The sequence below is a fragment of the Acyrthosiphon pisum genome, chromosome A3 (assembly GCF_005508785.2).
Source record: "Acyrthosiphon pisum isolate AL4f chromosome A3, pea_aphid_22Mar2018_4r6ur, whole genome shotgun sequence".
NCBI lineage: Eukaryota > Metazoa > Arthropoda > Insecta > Hemiptera > Aphididae > Acyrthosiphon > Acyrthosiphon pisum.
Window position 1 is genome coordinate 22,008,116 of NC_042496.1, and position 11,168 is coordinate 22,019,283.

Sequence of the window (11,168 nt, forward strand, 5' to 3'; positions counted from 1 at the left end):
TTCAATACATTTTTAATAAATTTTTTACTTACGTAAATAGTGTTTTCAAAGTTTATAATTGTTTGTGTTTATTTAATTTTAAATTGCCTCCTGTTTTAATATTTAAATTATAAATATTAGTATATCTCATGGATAAAACATTTACAGCAAAATTCTTGGAAAATGTAGTTTGAAAAAGATTGGACATTTGGTCGTGATGACAAAATTATACATTAATTTATGTAAATTAAATTGTAAAAAGATATTTGGCACAAAAATAGAAAAATAAATGTTATAAGTTAACTTTATAGTTAGGTACCTACTTACCGAATACTAAATTAGTATGAATCCCGATTAGTATCGGCCCCAGTGTGAGACAATTTTTTGGGATTCTTATAAAATTTCATTAAGCCACTACCTTGTATGCCAGTATTTTTAAAAATTAAGTTGTTATTTATTTATTTATCAGGTTTATATACCTACTTATTTTTTAGTTTTTTATTAAGTAAATTGCAATATGTTTTATGATTTTTCAAAAATAATATAAAAATATTGATACATTGTACATATATTTAAGCGTATTTGAGAATTTTTAGTGCAACAAGTCAAGTCCTGAACTGTAAATTTATTTATTAATTAATTTAAAACTGTAAAAACTTGGTTTTAATCTATACCTAAAACACCCCCCATTTCATAATCCTGGCTACGCTACTGAACAAACAGTCATTGCACTAATTATGACTATACCAGTATACCACTTATGATACTTTGATATCCATAATATCATAAGTCTTATATTATGACAGAATGCTGGGACCCCGGAGCAATGTACCGTTTGCACCGGCACTGGGTTTGAAAAAAGAGTGTGCATAGTTTAAAAATGTATAAAGACAATTTTAATTTTATAAAGTTATTATAAAACACAAAATTATTTTCAAGTCACGGATTAGTTCAATTACTTTTTTACATTTGTTAATGTCAATAAAATATAAATAAAATAAATTAGGCTATTTTTGATTATTTCAATAATACTGTCACCAATAATGTAAAATAAATAGTGCATAGCTTAAGAAATATCTAAAAAGTCTAAAACAACCAAATAACATACTAACTAGTTATTACTAATAGCTTTTATAACTTTTTAGACACAGCATTTTATACATTATAAATTAAAAAATAAATTAAAAGTGAATGAATACAATATATTGTTAATATAAAATAAAACACCAAATATGATTTCAATTTTTATTTTTGTATCAAATTTTGTCAATACTTTCTAAATACTCCTTGTGTTGTGCTGCATGAGTTGATTGAATTTTCTGTAACTTCTTGGTCAATCCTTTACTAATTTTATTACCTTGACTGTCAATAGTTGGTAGACCCTATAAATAATTTAAAACAAAATATATGTACTAATCAGTAAAAAAAAAAAAATAATAATAATATTTGTAATATAAGAAATACAAGCATTTACGTTTTCGTCAAATTCTGAATATTTGTCAGTTTCTAATTTAAACAAATCCTTAGGATGTATTTTTTTAAGTTCTTCTTTTTTCGCCCGTGCTTGATCTTGTTCTTTTTTCTTTTTTTCCTTTTCAGCAAGTTTATCTGCTTCTGCTTTAGCTTTTGCTTTTTTTTCACGTAAAATTGCTTCTCGTCCCACAAATTTAATGGCAGTAGGTTTTCCATCAGCATCTTCTAAACGAACTCCATTATCAGGCAGAGTTTCATCTCTGAGTTTATCACACAGTATAAGTATATCTTTAGAACCTATTGAGCGAGCAATAGCACGAACAGAGTCGCGAAAATCTGATAAAATGTTCAGGTATGGAGTGACAATAGTCTCAACCTAAAAACAGTATTGATTGATTATTAATGTTTATCTTTTTATATTTAACTATGTATGTGCAATTATAGTCCAATAATAAATAATTCAATACTCCATTCACGTTTAGAAGGAAACTCGGCAGCAAACTTGTACGCAGTACTCAGGCTTACAAATGACTAATTGATGGGAAACAAAAACTGGTTGCTGCTGAGGTATCTTAACGTGAATGGAATATAAACGAATAACAAATAAATATGAAGCTTACATCGTTTGAAGAATTCCCTTCGCTTACTGGGAATCCAATTTCATCAGCTGTTTTAATGCCAAATACTTTCAATATTTCTGTGATGTACTTAGCTATGTCCAACAATAACATATGATTTATAGCAGAAGAAGTGCAGTCTCTTAAATATACATTACAGGCTGATATACATTCTCTGATTGCTTCTAATACTGCCTTTGTGTCAATATTATCTAAAAAAATTGTTCAATGATTAAAATAATATTGTTTATTAACAATTTACAATTAAAATTTACCACACAATGCTGCATGAACATTTAATTTACATAAACTAAACTTTTTGCTCAACTCTATTTCAGAAGCTAACCATTTTGAATATCCAATAGCTAATTTATCAACATAATTTCTTCTAGTTACATTTTTTACATTTAAAAAGAATTCCTAAAAAAAATATTAAATATTAGTCACAAAAACCTCAATAACTATATGATAATATAAACATATTAGACTAACATTGAGAAGTTTTTCACAAGCCATCGCTGACTCCATAGTACTTTCGCTATAATCTAAAGTGTCCTTCCATGAATGTAACAAAAAGGCGAGTCTCAATTGTCTTGATGTATTATTTTTGAGAGCATCTTCAATAGTGATAAAGTTTTTCAGAGACTTTGACATTTTACATCCTGAAATTGTTAAATGACCTGAATGCAAAAAGTACCGAACCCATTCTTCATTGTTATAATAGGCCTGCAAGACAAATAATAGTTATATTTGTTAATTTTAAGGCAATGAATGAATTGATTTATACTCGAGTTTATACTAGTAATTACTTCAGCTTGAGCAATTTCATTATCGTGATGTGGAAATTTTAGATCAATGCCACCGGTATGAATATCTAATGTTTGGCCTAATATACAGGAAGCCATAACAGAACATTCAATATGCCAGCCAGGTCTCCCTTTTCCCCAAGGAGAGTCCCACCACGGTTCACCTTTTTTTGATTTTTTCCAAAGTGCAAAATCGTTAGGAGAACGTTTTTCATTAACTGCACTAGTTGTTAAATCACCTAAAATATTATATTATATTTTATTTACATTTTTAATTATTAGAGCATCATTTTCTAATATGTTAATAGTTTTTATTGCCCTAATAGAAGTATATTTAGTTAGTATGTACTACAGTCTACTATCTATTGTATTTAAAGTTTAATGTTAGTTGTTTTTTAAAAAAAATTAAAAATACAGAAAAAAAATGGTTCAGACATAATTTAAAATTTTAAATAACATAATATTAAACAAAAATATTTTAAAATTAGAATCTAAATTAACTTTTTAATATTATAGTTTTTTATGATTTCTATAAATATTATTAATTACCCTCTCCATCTTGAAGTGATTTAGAATCTCCATATGCTTCTGGAACTAACTTAGCATAATGGTGAATAGGTTGAGAATCAAATGCGGCAACATCAAAATATACTGAGCCGTTAGATTCATAAGCATAACCATTTTTTATTATTGTTTCTATGTAAGCTATGGTTTCAGGAACATACTCACTCACCCTAGAAAGTTTATCTGGTGGTAAAATCTGTCAATTAAAAAATAACATACATACTCTGTAAGTCTTGATATTAATATTTAATTTAAAAATAATTATTATACTCAACATTTAAAGAGCTCATATTTGAGTGGAAATTTGATTCCCAAAATCTGGGTAGAGATTCAAATATACTGTTGTCAGGAACATCTTCACTATTTAATGTGTCTAAATATGCACCTAATGGATCTTTGATTTCATTCAGGGCCAACTAAAATAAAAGTTAGTTTAGAATTCTTTAAAATGAAAAAAATGATTAATTTTAACATACTTTTATATCATCCAACGATGAGCCCTCAATTAGTTGAGAAATAGAGGTCAATTTCTCTATAGCTTTTAATGTCATAACTTTTTTGTCAGGGTCCATCTGTTCAATATCCTTTTTTAGGTCACCTAGAGCCAGAATAATATCTTTTTGCACAATTTGTTTATCGGTAGCTGTCTTTACATACTCTTCAAACAAATGTAATTGTCGTGCTCGTTTGATTATTTTGTCATCGATATCTGTGATATTCATGACATACTCAACGTCATAATGAAAGTAATCCTTCAATACTCTACGTAGTATATCAAACGTAATGTAACTCCTAAGAAGTAAGAAACATAATAAATTCTTTAAAAAAAATATATTAGACTACATGTGTACTTACCGTGCATGCCCCATGTGTGAAGCGTCATACACTGTAGGCCCACAGCTATACCAATGCACTTTATTCCCATTTTTTGGTATGAATATTTCTTTCTTTCTCGTCAAGCTGTTGAATAACTTTAAGCGAGGTGTATCAGACATTTTGTCACTAGACCATGCTGGTTGACTTCGCTTTGCCATTATGATAGTATGTTATGGAATTCAGTAGGTATCTAAATTCTAAAGGAATATCCTGTTACTATTCACTAGAGGATATCTAACAAAAATGTAATTAATTGTCACTAAACTATTGTTTAATGCTTGTTTGTGTTTGTGTATATTTGTCATAAATACACGTTGCCACAACAGTAAACAAATATTGTTTCTAAACACGTCAACGCCACATCAATATTAGGTTTTGGAGTAGGCAGTTAAATGATAAACAAGAAAGTACTTACGTAAGCACGTATCAATCAAAATCGCGTAGTCCACACAGTTGTAGTAGACTATGATTGTATAGTGTTTTTACCAAATTGCTTAAGCACGAGTTTTAAACGTATGTACACTTGAGTTTCATTTACATTACTGCAGGGCGCACACGATAACAATATAATTATAATACTCACCAAAGTCCACAGCAGGATTTCAAGTCAGATCAATTACAAATCACAATTTACAAATGTCGAATCCACATTCTAATGAATCGTGTGCATCATAATTTATCATCGGAAAGACCGAAAGCCGCACGGTGATCGGCCCATGAGAAAATGATAATATCAAAGTGATAACACTAATCGCGTCTTATCATTCTGCCGCGTTGACAGATTGGCATTTTTAATTTCCTTATCAGATACAAAAGTAAAAAAAAAATAACTCATATTATAGTTATGCTTACCTATTATCTGTAACTTGAAAGTTGTAACTTGGCACTTGCAAGTGAATGAGGTATATTATGACGTGAATTGTGAATTGTGCAAATTTGCTTTCAAACGGTTCGTTCGGAATTCATCAACGCGTTGTTGGATTAATCAAACTGTCACTAAAGGTAATTTCGATTATTTATTATTTCGCTGTATATCGTTACTGTCTAATGTTATTGTAACATTCATTAAAAAGTAGCTATTTTGATAAGGTGCATTCGATACATTTAATTTTAATTGGTATTTGTTCTTTATATAATTAAAATTAATTGTCTTAAGCAAGTGGTTGGGTATTTAAATTTATAAATATGATAAATTATCATTGGTATTTGCTAATGTCTCAAGCCTATCACTAGATAGTTAAAAGGTTGGAAATGAGTACCTATTAAGTTAAACTAGTTGGTAAATTCAAACTGGAATAGTAGTTATTGTATTTCTACCCTCAGAAAAATAATAAATATTTCAATTGTTGGGTAGTACTCTTTACACAATTGTTTTGTAATATGCATAATTAACATTAAAATATTACTATCTCAATTAAACTTTATATTTCAAAAATGCAATAAATAACAATAAGAATCTGGGTATATACTTTCTAATAATAACATTTAAGATCATGACAGACTGAATTTTTTGTTATTTAGAAAAAACTAAATAATTTAGGTATAACCGACTTAGCAACTTTTATACAACTGAGTTAAGTATTATTGAATTGACCAACTTTCATTTTGAATAGTTAGTTTATGTTGGATCATTATTTATAACAAAATATGAAGTCTGTGCATACCTATATAATTCAAAACAGTATGTCTTATGATGGGTTGAATAACCACCTAGAATGCGGATCCATGAGGAGGGAAAATTGCCCCTCCCTCCAATCACCGTAGTTTTTCTTTTGTTTTTTGCTCGGTTTTTTGTTGTAGCCAAATTTGGAACTTTTTGTACTTTTAATAATATAATTGATGATATAATTTTCTGTATTATATTACATTTTGTTATTTAGTCTAATAGCTATTCTATATAAATGTAAAATTAAGTAACAGCTATTGTAACATAATTGTATATTGTATATTAAAATGGTTAAGGTTTATAAACTAAAAAGAAATCACCTCACATATTAAATTTATAAAAGTTTAAGCGTTTATTGTGAGGCTTATAATATTAAAAAATACTCAACTGATTATGACAATTCAACGAAGCTTTAGATAATACTTGGCCAGTTTTTTTAGGGTGGCTTACTGCCTTACCCGCTATTAATGATTTTAAAATCATAACCATGTACCATATATATATTTATTTTATTTATATCTGCTTGCAATTGGCTACAAGTAAGAAAAAAAGTTACCAAGTACTATCGACTGTATCAGTTTAATTTATCCCTAGATTATACAGCCAGTATTTTATAAATTTTGTTGTTGTCAAATTTTATGAAACTGCTATTACTTCATGTTTACTATTTTGTACATTTTGAACTGAAATTAATAATTCTATTTTAAATTGTATTTCAGATATTCTACATTTGTTTTTGTTTGGAGGATTAATATGAAAATGGTACCTATGACTGGCTTAATTTTGAATGAACACGAAGGCGAAGTTCATGACGCTGAACTAGATTATTATGGTCAACGTTTAGCTACATGCTCTAGTGATAAAACAATCAAAATTTATAGTATAAACAATGGTAACAAAACTTTATTGGCCAACATTAAGGGTCATCACGGACCTGTGTGGCAAATTTGTTGGTCCCATCCAGTATCTGGACATTTATTAGCCTCTTGTTCTTACGATAAACGTGTTGTTGTATGGAAAGAATCAAATGATTGGTTTAATATATTTGAATTTACTCATGAATCTTCAGTTAATGCTGTTGCATGGGCACCCCATCAACATGGCACAATTTTAGCGAGTGCGAGTTCAGATGGGTCTGTTGGAGTTCATGTGTTCAACAAAGAATGGTCTTCTAAGTCATTTAGTGCCCACCATAATGGATGTAATACTGTAGCTTGGGCTCCATACAAAGAATTACTATTTGGATCTGATCAAACAGACTTTGGTAAAAAGTTAGTATTAGCAAGTGGTGGCTGCGATAATTTAGTGAAAATATGGACTGTTGAAAATGATCAATGGGTACAAGTTGGTGAAATAAATTGTCACACAGATTGGGTTCGTGATGTGGCTTGGACGTGTACTATTGGTGATAATCGACAATTAATTGCAAGTTGTTCTGAAGATAAGACTGTTGTAGTGTCACATAGCGATGATTATTCCAAATGGTCTTCTGTACGAATGCATTTGTTTGATAGCCGTGTTTGGACTGTAAGCTGGTCAAAAATTGGTAATGTACTTGCAGTGTCTGCTGAAACCAATAAAGTATCATTATGGAAAGAGAATACAATTGGTCATTGGATCAGTTGCAGTGATATTGATGATACTAAAGGAGTGGAAGATTAAATGTTTATTTTAATATTTTTACTTTTAAATGTTTTGAAATATTTTGTAATAAAAATGTACAAAAAATTTGCTAAATGGGAATCTAATAATCGAATATTAGGTATTGTTTTTTTTTTTTTTTTTATGTCATTGAAAAAAAATAAATGTAATTTAACTATGAAATATAAAGTTTTATCCTTTTTAATATTGTCTGGATGTTTAATTAGATTCAAATGTAATATAAGATTTAGATGTATCAACTGTATGTGGTCTTATAAATTTATAATTCAATATAATAATAAATAATAATCAACCATTGACGTGTTGACTGGTTATTATGAATGGTTGTCATATTTTTGTTGTTGTATATATTTAAATATTAATGTTAATATGGATGGAATTGGTATAAGATACGGTTGTGATAGTATTTCTAGACATTTTTAACACAAAGTTTTAAGACAGCATACCACTGTAAATTATAAGTGACGTAACCTATGGAAAATACAAATCTCCGAATTTTGAAAATAAAAAAAATATTAATAGTATCAAAAATGTTTTGAAAAATAATTTTTGTATTTCCAATATGATTTATTGAACGGTTTGAGAGTAAAAACACCTATATCAATATTTTATAAGTGGAGTTAATCTGTGACTGTATAAAAGTAAATCTTCGATATTCCAATTACTGAACTCAATAATTCAAATTCAAAAAATATCAGAAGTTTTAGAACTAATTATTGGAAATTGAAAATAAAATATCGAAAATCGACCCATACCTAAAATACTTCGATTATCATTAATTAAATTTTTTTTAAACTATTAAATCTATATTATGTCAAATGATTTGTAAAATATTTTGTATAGGATTATAGGAATGAGAACGAAGCATTTATGTGAATGTATAGACAATCGTCATTATGACATAATATTAGCTTTTTTGTAGGTTTGCAGTGTTACCGGTGATTTAGGTACCTAATAATAATTTAATATTGATATATTTTGTTTTGTGTTGTGTTTCAATTAATAGGTATATTTAAAATTTTTAAAAATTGTTTTTTTTTTACTGTTGTTTTTCTCCGTGTTATAAAAAGTTTGTGAGCTTGGTTCAAATCGGTCTGGTTAAAAAATATATTTTAAGAATTGCTCTGCTCCGGTTAAACAAATTGTCTTAAATATTTGAAAGCAACGTTGTTTTTATATAAATATTCATTTTTATTAATAACGAGGGAGTCACTAGCTCCCTGGTCCTGGTTGGTTCTCTGTAATCCAATTGCTATTATAATTTATCATTAAAATTATAACTCATAACTAGTCATAAGCTGCAGGTAAGTCATATTTAAATAACATGGCTCAGCGTTCAACATCCAGTTCAGGGAGGCTGATTCTATTTCGAAAGCGGTAGAACGTAATAAACTGAAAACTTACGGGTACACTATTATTAAGTGGACCGTTTTTTATTTTATCCATGACTATTGTATTCCCAACGCCAGCCGCCTAATTATCTGTTCGATAGTTTCCCAATTGTTCCATATTAATTGGAAAAAATTAGACATTTTTTAAAAATTTAGAAATTATTGTTATAAATAAATAAATCGGTAACTAGGTAGGTAGGTATATAGTAATTTCTATTTCCGTAAGATATAAACAAAAAAATATACAGATGGCAACAAGATTGTAGTCATCCCTCGCCAGTGGCGTATTTAGTATTTTTTGTAGGAGGTGGATGACAAGAATTTTAGTTTACAGACTACGATGTAATAATTATAACATAATAAATAATAATACGCATGTATTTAAAGAGCCATGGGAGCCGATTTGTCCTCATATCCGCCCCTGTATCTCACTATCGTTAAGAAATTTGAGTTCGACAACGTTGAAGTTGATTAGGTTTTTCAAAGAAGAGGTTGCAGTATAAAGTTTCAAGTGACACAAGTTATAACGTATGAAGTATTTATTAAGTTAAATATAGAAATCGCCGTCTACCTCCGACTTATAGTTTTTGTAGCACTCACGCTTCACGCTGTCTTCTGACGAAAACCGTCCCGCCGCGTTCCTACGCTGACACCACCGACTAGTTTAGCAACGCCTAAAAAACTACGTTTTCCGTGGACCTTAATATCTTGTGTTTCTTGTTTAACGCCGATGCGTTCGCAAATATTATTTCTTACTTGTAAATTTTCATGTTACCCAATGAAACCCAAAGCCTGATAATAAAAAAACTGGCCAAGTGCGAGTCGGACTCGCGCACGAAGGGTTCCGTAAAATCATCAGCTATAAACATGTCGGCAACACTGCTTGTATTATATATTCTAGAATTTTTAGCATTTGTTGTTATAACGGCAACAGAAATACATAATCTGTGAAAATTTCAACTTTCTAACTTCCATGGTTCATGAGATACAGCCTGGTGACAGACAGACGGACGGACAGACGAACAGCGGAGCCTTAGTAATAGGGTCCCGTTTTACCATATACGGAACCCTAAAAAGCGTATAAAAATATGGAGAATCCTGTTCAAAAAAAATTTGTTATGTAATGTTATAACATTATATTTTATAATGTCACGGACTAAGATCTTTGTCCGTGGTTATTGTCAAAAAGGGCTAAGTCCGTATAACTAATAAAATTAAAATATATTATTATGTATTACCATCCACCATTATTATGTAATGCACTTACGTACCAATGGGAGTTTATCAATTGCGCTTAAAATTACCTTTTCATATACCAATTGCGCTCTAAAAATTGTAGGGTCGATAGACCAATAATTGCGCTTTATACATTTTAGGGTCAACAGACAAATTGCCCTCAAAACATTTTACAATACCTAAAAGTTATAAGTTAGTTATACATTTTTTATGCGAGTATTAATACATAATATAATATAAATAAATAAACATTTTTTTCTTCACATTTAACAAATTACTTTTTGATCGATTTATATAAAATGTATGATAATGATAACTTGTTTCGTCTATCACTCAAATGCATATTTCCGTGATCAAATGTCCGTAATAATAATAACGTTTCATAAAATTGCCAATACCGTTATAAAATGTATTATAACCAGTCCCTCTAACCAGTAATCAATTGATCAATAAATACGTTTTTAATTTTCAAGCATTTTAGAGTGTTTATGTTGATGTAGATGGAATTAGATCAAAAAACAATATTTCTAAACCTGAAGATAGCCTCCAGGCCGAAAATTTGAATACAAGCGCAATTAGTATATTGACCCTAAGATACAATTTTTGTTTGGCGCAATTGATCCATGCCCGTACCAACGCCGGCGTCCTATATAATATATGGTCGAAGGTCGTAGGTACCTCGCGGTAGGTACTTATCTGTCAAACTGATTCAATTCAAGTTTATAATAGAAAGATAACATAATATGACAAGCTACGTACTTACCGTTGATATGCCGGCTGTAAAATTATGCCCTTCATTAAAAGTAAGTTCTTGGTACTATAACATGAAATTGAAATGCCATAATTTGAAGATTTATAACATAGCCACTGGATCAGGGGGTGTGCTCATGGGGGGGGG

General features: G+C 29.4%; 2 protein-coding genes across 3 annotated transcripts; one reads left to right on the forward strand and one right to left on the reverse strand.

The window, feature by feature from the left end:
- Window positions 1–857: 857 nt before the first annotated feature.
- LOC100160549 (cysteine--tRNA ligase, cytoplasmic) lies at window positions 858–5,048 on the reverse strand. 2 transcript variants are annotated; one of them, XM_016806270.2, is made up of 11 exons: window positions 4,899–5,048; window positions 4,295–4,512; window positions 3,916–4,231; window positions 3,715–3,855; window positions 3,425–3,635; window positions 2,879–3,114; window positions 2,562–2,795; window positions 2,345–2,489; window positions 2,073–2,281; window positions 1,454–1,828; window positions 858–1,361 (listed from the first exon to the last, which is right to left on the reverse strand). In XM_016806270.2, the coding sequence occupies exons 2-11, from the start codon at window positions 4,471–4,473 to the stop codon at window positions 1,236–1,238; spliced, it is 2,172 nt and encodes a 723-aa protein (XP_016661759.1). In that variant the 5' UTR covers window positions 4,474–4,512; window positions 4,899–5,048; the 3' UTR covers window positions 858–1,235. The 2 variants fall into 2 exon arrangements, with proteins under 2 accessions (XP_016661759.1, XP_016661760.1); XM_016806271.2 differs by having other exon boundaries at window positions 4,295–4,549; window positions 4,899–5,033.
- Window positions 5,049–5,159: 111 nt separating this feature from the next.
- On the forward strand, window positions 5,160–7,800 carry LOC100169444 (protein SEC13 homolog). Its single transcript, NM_001326666.1, is given in 2 exon segments — window positions 5,160–5,317; window positions 6,701–7,800. A coding segment is annotated over 1 exon segment (909 nt). The 5' UTR covers window positions 5,160–5,317; window positions 6,701–6,734; the 3' UTR covers window positions 7,644–7,800.
- The last annotated feature ends 3,368 nt before the right edge of the window (window positions 7,801–11,168 follow it).